Source organism: Dermacentor albipictus, chromosome 10 (genome assembly GCF_038994185.2).
Source record: "Dermacentor albipictus isolate Rhodes 1998 colony chromosome 10, USDA_Dalb.pri_finalv2, whole genome shotgun sequence".
NCBI lineage: Eukaryota > Metazoa > Arthropoda > Arachnida > Ixodida > Ixodidae > Dermacentor > Dermacentor albipictus.
In genome coordinates, this window is record NC_091830.1 from 48,015,384 (window position 1) to 48,033,245 (window position 17,862).

Sequence of the window (17,862 nt, forward strand, 5' to 3'; positions counted from 1 at the left end):
GCTCCATTTCTTGGGTAGTTCATCAGAAATTACACGAAGTGCACCGCGAATAGCAGCAAGCTCCGCGGCAGTCGATATAGTCTGGTGAGATAGTCGAATCCTTATGAAGGAGGGTTCTGCAAGAAAGAACACCGATCCTGCAGACTTAAGAAGTGGTACCAGGCGGGTTATCTTCCATTCTTGAGGAATTCTGCCCTCCTGCAAGGATTAGTTACAGATATTAGGGAGCGCACTTCGTGTCCGTTCACCAAGGTGACATAGCGTACGGTAAGCATCCGGACCAAGTGACGACAAACGATTACATAGGGCGAGCGCCGCGTCTAGCTCTTGCGTCGTGAAAGGCAGATCAAAGCATGAATCTCGTGAATCTGGAATACGGTTCAATGTGAGCGAGCCCGTTCGAGTTGGCTGGCCCGCAGTCATAGCACAGAAGTATTCCGCCACATCAATGTCTTGTCATCTCTGGAACAGTGCTAGGGCCTTAAATGGAAAACACTGTTCCGGAACTGAACGTAGAGCTCGCACAGTTCTCTATATTTGAGATAGCGGTTTGCGGGGATCTAGCGACGCGCAAAATTTGGACCACCGCTGAGCTTCTAGTTTATCCATGCGGTGTTGTATCTTCTTTCGCATTCGCCGGGCAGTTCTTAGATCCTGAATTGACTTAGTGCGTCGATATCTTCTTTCAGCGCGACGTCGAATCGCACGAAGCCGCTCCAATTCCAGGTCTAATTCAGAATACTTTGGAGAACACGTGAATGGGCGCGTGGCTGTCTGTGTCGTTTTCTTGATAGCTTGTTGCAGTCCACAAGAGAGGCCTTTGTGACAAGCGTCCCTAATCTGGGATTTAAAGACAGTCCAATCTATGCTTCGTATCGTGGTGGACTTATCCGTGTTAGACATTCCCTTGATCTTGAGGTAAGTGGGGATGTGGTCGCTTCGTGTCGTTTCAATTCCAAAAAAACCACTTAACATGTGCGGCGAGGCGGTGGGAGACAAAAGTCAAACCGAGGCAGCTACTGTACGTTATTCCCCGCAGAAATATTGCACTCGCGTCATTCCGCAGGTAGAGACCATTATTGGAAACTAATAGAGCTAGTCGTCGTCCCGACACGTTAGCCTTTGAGCTTCCCCAATGGTATGGTGTGCGTTGAAGTCCCGGTGATAATCCATGGACCAGGTTGTGGTTTTAAGATGTTTTCTAGTCTTTTGATGTCAAATTGACTTGATGGAGACAGATACACCCCCATGAGTGCAAAGGTGACTTTCTTATTTTTAACAGTCATGCACACATACTGACTGTCGTCATGAGGTTGCACCGGTTGGACGACGTAAGTGATTTCACGGCGAATAAACGTGACGACCTTGCTGCTTTTGCTGTCGCTTGATGAGAACGTTGCCTCGTGGCCGGATGGCCTTATTGGATGTGATAACCTTGGTTCACAGATGACAATGATTGGAAATAAGTTAGTGAGAACAAATTGATGAAACTCGGCGATGTGAGATCTTAGACATCTCGCGTTCCACTGAAGGATCGACGGTTCTCTAACCTCCAAGGCTTCACTCAAGGCTTGCTAGGACGGAGCTCAGCGCGTCGAGCACTTTTAGCCCACTTCGATTAGATGGGGTGTCAATGCTTGTCAGCATAGCCCTGATGACATTCACAATGGATCGCAGCACCGGAATCATTTGGCAGCCCATTGTTGAAGCCTCTCCAACAGAAGTAGGCTTCGATGGGAGCATCAAGCGTGGAGGCTCTTTAGAAGACTGAGGGCTTGCGAGCGCCGGCCACTCTTCCACGGGGGCAGCCTTTTCCGTCTCAGGCCTCCTTGTGCTCTCGGGCGTTCTATTTGAAGATGATGGCGTTGGCGCAAGTGGTGCATGAACTCTGCCCTGTCTCGAGCGTTACCGTCGATGTTGACATCGACACCGGATCTTTTCTGAGGCTTCGCTATGGGTTGAACTATCCCTGACCATTTGTTTCAGAATTTCGAATTCTTTTTTTATGCTTGGGCATTCTTTAGATGTCGCTTCATGGGTGCCTTCACAATTGCCGCACCTAAAGTTTGTTGCACGGCAGACATCAACCGTGTGCGACTCCGTGCACCGGGGGCACATTGTGGAGTTTGCGCAAGCACCCTTAACATGCCCGATCTTGAAGCACTTGTGGCATTGAAGCGGCTTTGGGACAAACCACCGTACGACATGTCGGAAATGACCGACCTTTACGGGCGAAGGGATGGAATCCCACTTGAACACTATCTTCATGCAACGGCTGTTTCCGAGTCGGCATACGTGCGTGATGACCACTTCTTCGTATGCTGGTTTTATCAGAATTGGCAGGTCCGAGTTAGAAATTGCCAAGTCAACATCGCAGATCACATCTGCAGTGCTGCAGTGCAGGCCCCGTCCATAGATATGGCCGGTCGTACTTTTATGTTGCCCAAATATGTTATCTGTCATAGTGTCTCCAGCGTGGTTCCACGGGTTGTGTCGACAGCTAGAACATACTTTCGTGTGTTCAGCCGGACTTCCTTGATTCAGTTTGGCACCATTCGCTCAAGAAAAACAGGGAGTGCTTGCCTGTTCAATACTCCAAGGTTGACGGAAGAATCCACTGGCATGAAGAGGATGGTGTGCGGCCAGCGTTCACTGCATGCCTGCATGGTTGACGCACTCGCTGGGGACGACGCCTTGATAAGCCTCCTTTTAGCCCTTCGTCTCTTCACCGGCATGAAGCTGTCATCGATGAGTCGTCACCTGTGATTGAGTAGACCTCTGTCTCTTCGCTGGTGCTGGATCACGTGCCTCGTTTCCTTGAGGAACTTGTAAATGTAGAGCTCTGGCCAGACGGGCCGGCAATTGGCTCTGCATCCATGGCCACGGGAGTAGAAGCCTCTCTTGAGCGTTCACTGGTGGTTTACCAGGTGCCTTGAGTCGTAGAAGGATAGGACAGGAATAAACTTTATTTGTCCAGCAGTTGTTGATGTTGGTGCCCGGGGCTAGGCTGCCAGGGGTCCATCGCCCGAGGAAGATCTTTCGAGATCCTCGAGAGCTTGCGGTTACCTATGTGTGAAGGGGTCTGGCCGTACGAGCCTGCGGAACGTTCCGCGTCCATCGCCTTAAGTCAGGAAGCGGAAAGCGCCCCAGAGACTGATGAAAATTTCACGAGAACAGGCCAGCTTGGACAGGTGCGTTCTTGCACTAACTTCGTCGTCGTCCCTCAAGCGCTAGAGGCAATTTAAAACGTCCCATAATGGACAAATAACTGAGCGACCTCGCGAGGATGAGACGAATAAGCGACAACACATGCGCTGAATACAGCTACTGTTATCTTCTGACGGGTACGAAATATATAGCATACACAGCACGCACGAAAATAAACAGATAAAAAAATCCCGTGCTGGCCGCTTACTCACAGGTGCATATTGCTCTACACATGAACAGCAAAAATAGTTTCTCTTTTTCAGACAACGTCGTAAACTATATGTAAACGGGCCTCATCCTGTTTATCTGTTTTTGCTGCTCGGCCTCTAAAACTAGTCATCTTTTCATAGGAATGGATAGGCACGGTTGTACTGTGAGAATGTGGTGCGCACCCACAGTCCCGGTAACGTGTTCCCCAAACGCCTGGATATGTTCGAGTTCGCATTATAATAGTGCAGTTTTATTCTTTAATTTACGCACTTGCAAGTTGTACCTATACGTGAAGGGGAACGGCATCAACTACATTCACTGTGCAATCAACAAAACGTCTGCGGAGCTGCAGTGGATAAGCGACCATCACCGCTTTTTCGTCCTTGTTTACACGCCTCCAAACACCCCGCAGACGCCCAGGAGCAGAGAGGACCACCCGGACGCCTGCTTTCTTACCTATCTTGTTGAAATTTTGAGAAATCTGGTTAAGGTAGGGCACATTTACAAATTTTGTGCCAATTGAGGACGTGCCGTTACGTTCCGTATTCCCATCATGCACCGCTTCGGTGAACTTTCCGCCATTGACGCATTCGTTCAGCCCGCTCTAGGAGGCTGTCTTCCACGGGGTTCTCGCAACACTTTCAGAGAATTGTCAACGCACGACGAAGCGGCTGCTCGTTTCACCAATTTAGAATTGGCGGGTCCGAAGGAAGGTGCTTGAGGTGCTTCAACGTGGACCTAAATCTTATTAGGCGAGCGTCTGTGCATTAGGCCCCCATTGAAATGAGGCCGTCGCCGCTGGGATCAAAGCCGTGCAGCCGAACTCACCTACGCCGTACCCACTGGAAAACAGTGGCGGATGAAACCAGTATAGGAAAGCACTAGGGTCAATTTAAAACGTCTCATAGTGGACAAATAACAGCGCGACCTCGCGAGGATGAGACGAATAAGCGACAACACATGCGCTGACTACAGCTACTGTTATTTTCTGACGGGAACGAAACATATAGCATACACAGAACGCACGAAAATAAGGAAACAGATAAAAAAAATCCCGTGCTGGCCGGTTATTCACAGCTGCTCATGGCTCCGCACGTGTGCCGCAAAAAGTGTTTCTCTTTTTCAGACAACGTCGGAAACTATATTTAAACGTGCCTCATCCTGTTTATCTATCTGCTGCTCGGCGTATAAAACTAGTCATCTTGTCAAAGGAGTGAATAAGCACTGTCGTACTGTGAAAGTTCGGTACGCACCTGCAGTTCCTGTAACATGTTCCCCAAAGGCCTGGAAATCTCCGAGTTGGCATTATGATAGTGCCATTTTATTCATTAATTTAGGCACCTGCAAGTTTTACCTATACGTGCAGCGGAACGCAATCAACTACGTTCGCTGCGCATTATACAAAATGTCTGCGGAGCTGCGGTGGACAAGCGACCATCACCGCGTTCTCTTACATGTTCACTCGACAAGAAAAACCCCGCAGACGCCCAGGAGCAAAGAGGACCACCCGGATGGCTGCTTTCATGCACATCTTGTTGAAATTTTGAAAAATGCGGTGCAAGTAGGGTACATCTACAAATTTTGTGCCAATTGCGGACGTACCGTTGCATTCCTTATTCCCATCATGCACCGGTTCATCGAACTTTCCGCCACTGAAGCCAGTAAGGGAGCAGGATAGCCAGCCTCGAGTATTTGTTTAGCCTGTTCCAGGGGACTCTCTTCCACTGGGTCATCACAACACTTTCAGGCCATTGTCAAAGCAAGACGAAACGATTGTCGATTTGACCAGTTTAGAATTGGCGGATCCGAAACAAGGCCCAGGCTTGTTACCTTTCGCCTTCTACACCCAGTATGTACGCTGGGTGGAAAAATATAGCCCGATGGCCAAAAATTTGATGAAGCCTTCAGTGCAACTTCACTGTTAATTCTAAAGAATTAAGGCACCCGGAGTACATCGCTATCATTTTAAAAAGAAGGGAAGTAAAATCAGGAGCCCGCCAGTATATTGGAACTAAAAACATGAACAGACCTAAATAATAAAACAATTAACTGCCGTGCTATTGTGTCCATTGTGAACAAAATTTCTCCAAGTGCGTGTAAAGCCTATTTGGAAGGTGTTATGAGACCTATCCTGTCTCCATTTTTTTTTTCTCCAAAAGTTCAAGAAGGAGCCATCCCATAATAGTTCATGGCCGTTAGACTCAGAAGGTCTTCTACGGCTTTCTAAGGTCTTCTTCATCATTTCGTAGTGGCTCGCGGATACTATATGACAACTGTGACGTTAGCTTAGCATCGTAAACGTTATCATAACCCTACATACAGAGTCTCGGGATTAAGTGGACTTAAGTCTTTATATTAAGTCTCGGGATTAAGTGTTTTATACGCCATATGCACCCTCGAAGCTTGAACAGACTGCGGTCCACCGTGTCATGTCCCCTGTCTTTTCCTCATTTCTGGAACGTGCAGGTGGTGGTAGCTCGCGTACGAAGTCGAAGCAAACAAAACTGCCGTGCTTCCCTGAATGCTTTTATTTTACATCAATGAAAAAATTTCAATTGCCTTCGGCACAATAAACGTTATTTGGTTGGTATAGTCAACGGTAACAATATTTCAATGACCACCCACCTCCCCGTCCTATCAATTACAAAACTTATTGTACACAGGGCGCATTGATAAAAGGCTCCCCTAAGTACTACTAGTACGCCCTTTGTGTTATACTGAGCCCGCCTGAAAACCTATAAAAACTGCACAGTATCTTTTGCGCAAACTTAAACTCGGGCAGCTTGGCTCTTAAGTTAACGCACAAATTTTACCCGAATTACCCGAATTATGCCCGAATTACCCGAATTATACCCGAATTTCCCGAATAACCAGAATCAGAAAGAAAATGCCCAGTTCATGTCGGGATTGATTCCGGGTCGTCAACATGGGAGTCAGCTATTCTAACACTGGGCCACGCCAGCTTTGTTTTTTTATTACACGGGAGCATGATTTTCAGTAACACAAGAAAAACAAACCACTACAGAACTTTAAGTTGACCGAAAGCACATTCAAAAGTTAGGCAAGCGCTTGGAAGCGTCCTATAACGACATCCAGTCCGGCACTGTATTGTGTTTAGCGTAGACACCACGAACGCAGGCAGAAGATTCCCGAAAAAGTGATCGAGTGCTTCGCGGTGGTTCAGCTTGCCTGTCGCACGAAAACATATGTATGCGAAGTAACATAAACATGTGATGTGGTGGGTCACAAAGATCTTTAAAAGGTAGCAAACGAATTGTGTGTGGTGTGATATCGAAATTTTTCGAAGTGCTTTTTTTTGGAGAACGTCCGAGAAATAAACGGCATTCCTACAATCTACAAGTAGTGATCAATGACATGGTCACCTAGCCAGCTTGATTTATTCAAATATGCAATTTATGTTTTTTTTCGTTCTTGCATTTGTGCATATCTTCCTAATCCTTTTTCTCTTTCTCAAACCTTTTATATTTACCTTGTACCGCTACCTATGCTGTATGGATGGTGGGATCCTATCAACGTCCCCTTTGGAACGGGGTGGTGGGATGCCCCACCAAGCTGTCTTTACGGTATGCCCCAATTTACTACCTATGTTAAAAGGAGAAAAATAAAAGAAAAAATTGAAAAACGCATGGTAAATTGCTATGGCCAATCTTTCTGAACGCCTAGTTTGTACCGCCGCTTATTTCTCTATAGAGCGGACATGTTTACTTTCCCCCTGCTCTCGCTGACCCCAAGGGTTTCAAGGAGGCCAGAGATGCGTAAATCGATCGCTGGGCAGACATCTTCACCATCTAATGAAACAATCGCCATCATTTCTCTAGTGTTACCGCAGCAAGCACATGCTTCTTCTATCTTATAACTCGCGTTATAAGTGCTTGTTCTAAGCCCTAGTGATCTCGCTTCGAAATGTAATAAACTTCACCTTGAGTTATAAAAAAGTGTTTCGTTCTTGATTTCGTTTTTTCCTCTTAAGTAGTTAGTGATAGCAGGCTTCTTTTCCATTGCCGCCACCCATGAGATCACCTCAGTCTCTGGCTTTCCGCTAGCTCTCTGCAGGCGCTCGTCATCTCCGGGTCCAGATGGTATATCATACTGAGCCTTGTGCTATCTCGAAGAATCCGCACGGAGAGAATTGTTGAGTCTTTACAGCTCCTCATAGCAGGAGAGAAATGTTCCTGACTGATGGAAAGTGTCGCCTGGTGCCACTCATGAAAAAGGGCAAAACCCCACTATAGCTTGCTTACCTTTTACCGCCCAAGAGCGATGGCCAGCTGTGTAGGAAAGGTAATGAAATGGATGATTCTTGGCTGCCTGGAATGGTACCTTGAACACTACAAGATTTGTACTAATTCCATGGCTGGTTTCCGATGGGACCGCTCTTCCATCGACAATGTAGTTGATCTTGTTTCAAATGTCCAGCACGAAAAGTCCCGTAAGCGTTTATCTGCAGCTTTATTCTTAGATGTGAAAGGCGCATACGATAACGTATTACACGAGCCCATTCTTGACGTTCTTGCGACGGTTGGCGCAGGTGGTCGAGTCTTTTTGTGGATTGCAAGTTACCTATCTGCAAGATCATTCTTTGTGTTAACTGACGATGGCCCAACTATGCGACGCTATACCAGCATGGGTGTTCCTCAAGGTGGTGCTCTCAGCCCGAAGCTATTCAACCTCGCTCTTGTTGGACTTGCTGAATACTTGCCAACCACTATCAAGATTCCAATATACGCAGACGACATCTGTGTCTGGACTTCGGCAGTCACACGTCCTCAGATAGGTGCGCGGCTTCAAAGAGTGGCAACTTTGACAGCGAGCTACTTGTGTAAACAAGGTCTCAGCATATCACAAAAATTGCGCACTAGTGGCGTTTACTCGCAAACCAATGACGCCTTATGTCATCTCAATCAATGGGCGGACCATTTGCTATGTCGGAACCCAAACATTTCTTGGCGTAATTATTGACCGAGAACTCTGTTGGAGCCCGCACGTGGCCTACATGAAACAGCGCCTGACAGCAACTTCCCAGTTGTTTAAGTACTTGACAGGGAAAACGTGGGGGATGTCAGAAGACGCAATGCTGAAACTGTACAGAACTCTCTTTCTCGTTTTTTTAAGATATAGCCTACCTGCACTGAACAACACCTGCACGACAAATATTCGTGTTCTGCAGGCAGCACAAGCGCAAGCACTCAGAGTTTGCCTTGGTTTGCCCAGATGCACGTAAACAGATGCAACCACCGCGATCACTCGGGACCATGCAGTGCAAACTCCCATTACGGTGGAAGCCCTGAGAACGCACATCAGACATCTTGCAGGTGCACCCTATCACCATCTTGCAACACTACCTTCAGACAGGCACCAAGCATCGTTCTCTAAAACTATCGTGAAGTATAACGACAAACTTCCCTCGGGCTTTGACGCTGCATCTAAGTTATCGATACCCCCTTGGTATCTTCTCAGCCCCACAGTACATCTCAGTGTACCAGTAATTGGGAAAAAGTGTGAGCTGTAGTCGCCTGTGCTGAAACAACTGTATCTGCTTCTTCTGCGCGATAGGTATGCGGACAGTGTATATATTTATGCTGATGGTTCCACAAACATGCAGTGTTCGTCCGGTGCTGCGGTTGTCCCAGCAAGAGCTATTACCATCAGCTTTAGGAGTGACCACCCAACGACATCGACATCTGCGGAACTAGCTGCTCTTCGCGCTGCACTTTGCTTGGTCAATCGGGAATCATCTCGACAATGGTCAATCTTTAGTGACTCAAAGACAGCCTTATAATTTGTGCTATCAGCTCTGCGTCGCGGGCCATACGAACAGCTCGTATTCGATAGTAGATGCCTACTCCATACATCACTTGAGAAATGACACTACGTGACGTTTCAGTGGCTGCGAAGTCACTGCGGCGTCATAGGAAACGAAGACGCCGATAATGCCGCTCTGGCAGCTCTTTCAGACGCACAGGAAGAGGCCATACCACTTTCACAGTCCTACGCAGCCAGTACACTTCGAGTGCTTTCACAGGAGATGACGCTCTCTATATGGTGCACACCAAGCATCCAGACAAATCGGAGCAATCGTCAATACCACCCGCCCTCTTTGATGCATCTCTGTATGCCAACTGGACTTCGCCGAAGAGATGCCACTCTGCTTTATCGCTAATGGCTAAAGGTGGCAATTCACGAAATCTTACTTATTTCACATTGAAATGGCCGACAAAGGTCTCTGCAATGCCTGTCTTTGCGAGGAGAGGCTGGAACGCATTCTGGGTCCCTGTCCTGAATATGATGTCTAAAGACAGTCCCTGGCGTCCCTTATAGCGTACCTTGACAGTAGACCATTGTCACTTGAAACGATTTTCACATGTCGCCAAGAGAAGACATTGCAGCTGAAGGCGACGGAGGGACTACTTCGGTTTCTGAAAGACAAGCAGCTGTGACAGTGATGTCACGTGCCACGCAAGAGTGACGGACGGTAACTGACGATGTGTGTGCTGTGCTATGTGCTCTCTCTCTCTCTTCTCCCGATCTTTCATCTCCCCAATCCCGCTCCCATGTGTAGGGTAGCAAACCGGTTGAGCTAAACTGGTTAACGTCCCTGCCTTTCCTTCTCCAGTTTTCCTTCCTTCTTTGACTTTCCGCTTAACGTTCTTCGTTGCCAGGTTGCTAACCATAGAGCTCACGTGTGGAGCGGTATGGTATGGATTCATAGTGGAGTTCTTTTCCCCCACTATGAATCAATATTTTTTTTCTGTACAAGTACCTCAACACTCTCCCAGGCCATTTACTTTCTTCAACATTCTAATATAGGTCTTCATAATCAATGTTACTCTGAAAATATCTGCCTTCAAAACTTGTCCAGCCCATGTCACCCTTCACGGCTTCATTTGTACTCTTCCGATGGCTCAGTGATAGAGCTGCTAACCGCCGCTTAGCGCCCCCGGCTTCGATCCCTGCAGTAATTGGGTATTTGCTTTCCTCATTCGCTGCGATAGCTGCGACAGACGGAGACAGCGGCGGATACCGCCAACCGAAATGGCTATCGGAATGAGCCCTTAACAGCTCACGCTGTAAACATTTAAGGCAGTAATTACATACTGTAGCCCCAATGTGATCAATGACATGTCTAGTAGATGCGCGACTCCGCTTTTAATAGACCTTTACGATGCAACTTCTAGGAGGCCACTCTTGCGCTGAATTTTTTTTTAATATTGGAGCAGCAATTTTATCGATTGTTACGAAGGCCACAAGATAGGCTTCCTTGTGATCTAAAGCAGTTTTATTATTTTGCGCAACACTGCAGGCGCTGGAATTTTCATCACTCCAAGCATTGTCTTTATGGACGCTGGATCCGTAGGCGCCGATCTCTTGGTATGGATTGCTGCCGGAATTGCGTCTTTCATTCGTGAGTTTACTAAATGCACAAACTTCGTGACTTCAATTGCCTACCACGATTCACTGCAACGGGAATTGTGTCTTTGATATGGAAGTTTACTTAGGACATACACTTGCCGCCTTTAATTACGTACCACGTTTTACTACCGCAAGTGTATAATAGCTGTGTCTTACCAGTACTCACCAACGGGGCATAAACCTGGAGGCTTACGAAAGGGGTTCTACTCAAATTGAGGACGACGCAACGAGCTATGGAAAGAAGAATGATAGGTGTAACGTTAAGGTATAAGAAAAGAGCAGATTGGGTGAGGGAACAAACGCGAGTTAATGACATCTTAGTTGAAATCAAAAAAAAAAATAAATGAGGCGTGGGCAGGACATGTAATGAGGAGGGAAGATAACCGATGGTCATTAAGGGTTACAGAATGGATTCCAAGGGAGGGGAAGCGTAGCAGGGGGCGGCAGAAAGTTTGGTGAGCGGATGAGATTAAGAAGTTTGCAGGGACGGCATGGCCACAATTAGTACACGCCCGGGTTGCTGGAGAAGTATGGGAGAGGCCTTTGCCCTGCAGCGGGCGTAACCAGGCTGATGATGATGATGATTTACTACCGCAGGAAGTGTATTTTGGATTCCAGATTTAAGAAAACAGGGATAATATTAGTTGATTAAAACCAAGTGCGTGTTCACAAAAGGTTTTGAATAACATTCAGTAAATTTTAGCTCTAATTATTAAATTCTTATTGCCATCATAAATCACATCTCAATAATTAATAGAAAACTAAGAATCTAAAATTTTATTTCTGGCTCTAATTCTCAAGATGTCAATTCGACGGTTCTACAGAACAAACGTCAAAATACTTTTTGCAGCAAGAGAGTACACATCGGGTGCTTACGTTTCCCGGCAAATAAAGAAAGCCCGTGAAATACGAAAACATTTCTTGTGACTGCACACCCGTGCGCATGGAATGTCAGCGCCATAAAATATTCTCTGTGGGACAGCAAGCTCTTATCTCGGGCTAGTCGGTCAGGGGCAGCGCATTTCCTTGATCTTGATAAGCAATATTCGTTCGGAGATTTTCGTGCGTGTCATGTGCAGAAGACACGTGCTTTTATCGCCGCCGCTTGGCCCAGTAAGAAAACAACAGCTTGTTTTCCCACTTTCGCTGTTTCATGGAGCTGCTATTTTTTGCGTACGAGTGAGCCGCCACGTGAAATCTTTCATATCTCGCGACCTTTCTTTCTTCGCCGGAAGAAGTAAACACGAGATATGTACCTTGCTGGAAACCGTCATTTTCACGTGACTTAGCATTTTCTACAATCGTTTTAACAAAATGTGACAATAAAAACTTCAGTTAAAGTTAGATAAGTACTTTTAGTTATTATTCAATGTCAGCAACTTAAAAGTAATTGGCGGTTTCGTGCCAAGATTGTGAACTACGTGAACTTATTCGCATAAGAATAACCCGTGATTTGTTTTTTACTCCTTCATGGTAACTGGAAGAACTTATCTCTGCATACTATTGCGACCATCTACATATCACGCACTGCGGCTATTGTCCCGCGTTTGTTTGACGGCTTTCGTTGTGTTTGAGCCGAACAAGGGCATCGTTTCCCGTGAAATGGTAGATGCACTTGAAACACTCAAGAACGCCCATTGATTCAACATTGCAGAAATTTTCGCGCCTTTGTTTTTGCGGTCACATGAATAAAGATTTGAATTTGAGCAGCAAGAAATATTTAGCTGTAACAAGGCTGATAACCACCCGAGCCAGGCGTTGGCGCAGATTTGGCTATCGTGCGAAAACCATGCGAAAGACGAAAGGATTCGAGCCTTGCTTCTAGCGTCGTTAACAATTATTCGTATATTGCTGGACAGGGACGTAAGGACTGTCAGAAAATTTGCACATAAGCAGAGCTTTGGGGAGCACTGGCCGATGGATGCATGACCTCACGTTCTTCTATTTTTATTTCCAGTGCTCACTTGAACATGATCATTCAAACTTTTGACAATTAATTTCCCACATTTTGCTGGTTCAGTCCTTACGAACTTAGTATTAATCACCGGTTAATCACTGTATGTCGATGTGCCGTTTTGCGGCAACTTCCCTATGAACCTTGATTTGCAGATGGTCTTTGCATCGCCGAACTGGGCACAATGTTGCCATCCGCTGGAGGGCCCTACGAATTCGTAAGCGTTGGAGCGAAATCCCTGGGAAAATTGGGCGACGTGCTGCCATTCCTGTTCGCCTGGAGCTTCGTTCTCTTGGACCCAGCTGCCGTCGCTATACACGGGCTCGCTTTCACAAGCTACGCCCTCAGTTTGGTGTACGGCAGTTGCACGCCACCGCACGCCGTTACAGCTTTACTAACTGTGGTCGTGATCGGTAAGTGATATGAATCGGTGTAAAAATACTGACCGCTTACGTGTGCCTAAACAAGCTGCTGTTGCACACATATCTTTAACCTTGTCATCTTTATTTGCGTAGAAATGTAGTATGCTGTTTAAAAAAACTGAGAGGCCCATAAGTCTCGTTATGTGCATTGCATGCGAAAGCATTCTCACTCTTTCGCGTGATGCTTTTCACTTGCTCATGCGCTTGCATTGGACAGTCACTTTTGAGTGTGGACCAGCCATATTTTGTGGGTTGAACAAGCCAAATTTGGGAGTGGGCCAGGTTGGTTTTCTATGTGGGTCAACTCAATTTTCGAATCGGGCTTAGTCAATTTTGATGGTGGGCCACCCAAATTTACAGGGTGGGCAAGAGAGAATCAATTTTCGTACTGAGCCCTTAGTGATGGTTGGTGCGCGCTGGCACCAGATGGGGTGGAACCTTCTTCTCAGGTCCCATATGCGTCCAGCAGTTCCTGGCCCCTAGCCAAGTTAACTTTGGAGTTTTGGAGGGGGCCAGGTCGGAATCGAACGTGTGTCAACTCAGTTTTCGAATTAGGCGAACTCACTTTTTAGGATATTTTAGGGTTTTTAGCCACTGTCTGCCACCGCGGCTGTTCACCATAAGATTTCGCAGCGGCAGCAGCAGCAGGTCCAGCGCAAGAAACGTGACGTCATCGCTCGGTGACGTGTTTTCTTTTTCCATCGAATGTTAACGTCAGACGCTCACCAAATCTTCTGCGCGACTTGGCATATAAACATTTTGTCTTAAAATACTATAATGTTGCACTATGCTTTACTACTGTGATTTTATCTTGCAGAGCTCTCAGCCGCAGTGAACAGCTTCTCTCTGAAGACGTCCATGAAAGTTCAGAACGTCTTGTTCGTCGTGAAAATCGCGATTCTACTTGCAATAATTGTCACCGGCGCCATATGCTCCCTAAGAGGTGAGTAGAGGTTATAAAATGTCACTTTCTTGCTGGATCCGTTGCTGTGGTACTGCGATAGCTCTTTCCTCTCCTTAGCGTACTCACTTTGTAGAATCTAATCTGTGGAAGTGCTAATCGAAAGGACACAGTAATCAGCGTCCGCAAGTTTTAACAGGAAGCACAAGGTCGCCTAATGCCTTACTATTGCCAATGTTGACAATATATGTCATTTTATCACGTCTTAAACACTGGCCCGTTCTTGCCGCAGTTTGCCTCCCATTGGTGGTGCCAGTGCATTTTCACGCATTGTTTAAATCAGGCAGGAACCCAAGGGGGGGCCCGGGGGGGGGGGGGCCGGGGGGGGGGCACGGGCTCCCCCCGAAATTAAGACAAATACCCACCCCCCACCCTCCCCGCCGATGCCACCAGTTCTCACTCAGATTGCTATAGAGCCGCAAATCAATGTTGAAACTTGACAGCAATTCGTCGGTCAACATTTTGCTGCCTTTTTCCCTCCTTTTGGATGGGGGTAGTTATCGGGATCTTTTGGGATGTGAAGTCCAGTTTCCTCATCGATTCGGTGCCCACGCGATTAACTCAATATGCATTCAGTTGTCACCATCTTTTCGACGGTCACGCGCTTTGCTGTTGCTTCGTTAGTGCAACTTTCTTCGTTTAGACTGATCCAGGCATCAAGAAAGGGGTTTGGTTCGTGGTCAGCTGGTCTGTATGCACGTGGAACGAGTTGCGGCCAGAGAAAACGCCTATTGCGTTTAACGTTTCCTTTTGCTACATTATTTCCTCGAGTAACAGCTCGCCGCGACGCTGACAGATTCTTGGAACCACATACCCGCAATATTGGTTAGATAAGGTGAAAAATAAAATAATTTGAAACAGCGTCCATCATAAAACCCTGCAATAACCGCTAAGTCCATAAGCAACATGAATGTCATCCGTTGCATCTTCTGGCTTTTGTCTAATTGTAGAGCACTTTTCGTGCAAAATTGCCAACTGGAAACAAGAGTCACAAGGCGTTGAGAAATTAGGCGATCTTCTAAGGAATCCATTGTCGGCAACCGAGGCAACAGCCAAACAGGAAGAAAAAGCGAAACAAATGTAACCGTTCTTTATGAAAGTATTTATAGATCAACATCTTTTTATTTAAACAGGAAGTAGAGAAACGCCGCCGGAAGTGGAGAACAATTCCGTGTGCTTTTAATGACGCTTCTACAGTTATCAGTCGAGCTGCCTGACGTAGTCACTTCTCTGCTGTGCTTATGTGAGTGTCTTTCTAAGCTTCCGTGGTGGGTGCAGTACGTCGAGAATCGCAGCTTCCTGCGCCCTACGAGGTTGTACTGGACTGGCAGCCACGCATCGTTACCTAACTTCTCAAATAACAATGGGAGTCGTTTGCGGCACTTAACTTGGTAGAGCATAAACGAAGGATCCAAAAGAACTCTGACGGCTCCGCAAATAAATATTTCTTTATAGTTATTCCAGAGCTAATTTAAAAAAACGCTGCTATAGTCGGACACAAAATAAGTCAGCAGTGAAGCCCCGCCGACGCCCTCATAACCGCCAGCCACTGATCCTCCGGGAGGCTGCAAATATTTCGTACTTCAAACTTTTTCTCTTACCCAAATAAGGCGGTAACCAGAAAAGTGAAATTATTAGCGCGTAATTTTATACCTTTCGCCTCGCCTATTATAGTGGAATGGCCGAAATCCTAATTTCTTATTAAACTTAAATAACATGCTTGCTTTGCTGCAAGTCTATATTGTCAAGTTTTGTTTAGTTGGCAGTGAAGTTTCATGAGTAAAACTGGTTCAGCAGTGAAGCGAGCAGCGCCGCAGAGTTTTGAAGAGTGAAATGCTCAGGCTCCATGCACTTTCTCCATGTCTGTTGCACAGTCATTGCTTCCGCCGATGAAAAGACTCTTCAAGAACAGCAAACGCTCCGGAGGTACGAAGTACGACGACATTTTGACAAGGCCGCATGACGACAATTTTCTTTGCTTCTGTGATTGGCTGGCGAAGTAACACAACCCCGCAGAACTTGTGTGCCTTGGTTGCCAACAGCTGCTTTCTTTAAGTTGTATTCTACTAAAGTAATCTTTATTTTACACTTTGGCTTCTTTACTTGTTCTTCGCAGTGTTCTTCCTGAGCTTCTTTTATATGAAAGTCCATTTGACGTAGTTTCTTGATTGCCAAGTAAAGGAGAGGTGTATCGCACGGGGCGTACCTGTAAAATACACCCTATTTCACTTCTCTTTTGTGGGTTTACGCGTTTTTATGGCGAATGGCGGATGTTATTCACATTTGTAATAGTAAAGTACCCCCCCTTATTTGCATAGAAGTTACCTTGGGCGCCCCCCCCCCCCCCCCGAAAGAAATACTGCGCACGTGCCTGGTTTAACGGCTGGCCCTCTTGGGAAAAGCGGCTGACTGCTATCTGTCACCTGTTCAGGTTCCTTGCAGGAAGAAGTGGGGGAGTATCTATACACGCTATGTTACAGCTGTACGTGGCGTTGTTCGTTGGATTCCTGCGATACAGCCTGCCTGTCATATCCAATACCTGCGAGACTAACCTGCGTATGATTCAGAGTATTCAAACCCAAGCCCTTAAGATATGTCTTGACTTACCACGCAGTGCATCAACGGCTGAAACCATTGCCCTTGCGCAGGATTACCCAATCACGACGCACATTACCGTTGAGACAATGCGTATGCATCTCAGGCGTTATGCTAGGTCCCCTTCCCAACACTTGGCGAGCCCCACTGCTGCAAGGCGTTGCTCGACATTTAGCGGTATTGTCAGTGCACATCGTGCGTCGTTTACATCAGGGTACGCACCTGCGGCCAAGCCAGCGTTTCCTCCGTGGTGTATATATACATACATATAACGATTCATATGCATATTATATATACATACATATAACGATTCAGTACATAAAACGATTCCGGGACTACAGAAGATGACAGATCTACCGGCCCCAGCTCTAAAACAGCTGAGCTTACTTCTGCATGAAAAGTACAGCAATCACGTGCACATCTATACCGATGGATCGACTACGTCATGCAGTTCTTCTGGTGCCGTGGTTATACCAACGCGAGGAATGACACTGCGGTTCAAGACATCGCATGTCATGATCTCAACGGCGGCAGAACTAACGGCCCTGCGTCGAGCAGTAGAATTAATTGATTCTGAAAGACCTAGAAAATGGGCTGTGTTCTGCGATTCAAAACCGGCATTAGAGTGCACGCATTCAGTTCTCCGACATGGATGTCATGACCAATTGACATACGAAGTCGTGAAACATTACCATGATGTCCAACAAAAAGGTCACGAGGTCGTTTTTCAATGGGTACCTGGTCACTGTGGCATCAGTGGCAATGATTCTGCCGATAACGCTGCCCACACAGTACATCAAGAAGAGTACAGCGTTCCAATTCCGCTTTCGAGGACTGACGCTGCAAGGCAGCATAGACACCTGGCACGCAGTCTCACAGTGACCGAGTGGAACTCGCTAAACTTATGACTTACGCGACTGCATCGACTAAACCCCTCCCTGCAACTCCGACCTCCACTCGGACTTCCTGGACGTGAAACTGCGCTTCTTTGCCGCCTTTGGTTAAAAGTGGCCTTCACAATGGCATAGTCTACATTAATTGGAGTGACTGACAGAGCAGCATGCGAGGTCTGTGGCACCGAA

The 17,862-nt window shown here is 46.7% G+C and overlaps 2 protein-coding genes across 3 annotated transcripts in view; one reads left to right on the plus strand and one right to left on the minus strand.

Annotated features, from left to right (window-relative positions):
* LOC139051035 (b(0,+)-type amino acid transporter 1-like) overlaps positions 1 to 17,862 on the minus strand; it is a 228,778-nt gene that overhangs the window by 167,975 nt on the left and 42,941 nt on the right. The window lies entirely within an intron of this gene.
* The window catches only part of LOC139050679 (b(0,+)-type amino acid transporter 1-like), a 51,820-nt gene that overhangs the window by 23,043 nt on the left and 10,915 nt on the right, over positions 1 to 17,862 (plus strand). For both annotated transcript variants that reach the window (XM_070527280.1, XM_070527281.1), the window contains 3 exons: positions 10,739 to 10,840; positions 12,958 to 13,215; positions 14,042 to 14,167. In XM_070527280.1, coding sequence (XP_070383381.1) covers positions 10,739 to 10,840; positions 12,958 to 13,215; positions 14,042 to 14,167 — 486 coding nt within the window. The remainder of the gene's footprint in view (positions 1 to 10,738; positions 10,841 to 12,957; positions 13,216 to 14,041; positions 14,168 to 17,862) is intronic.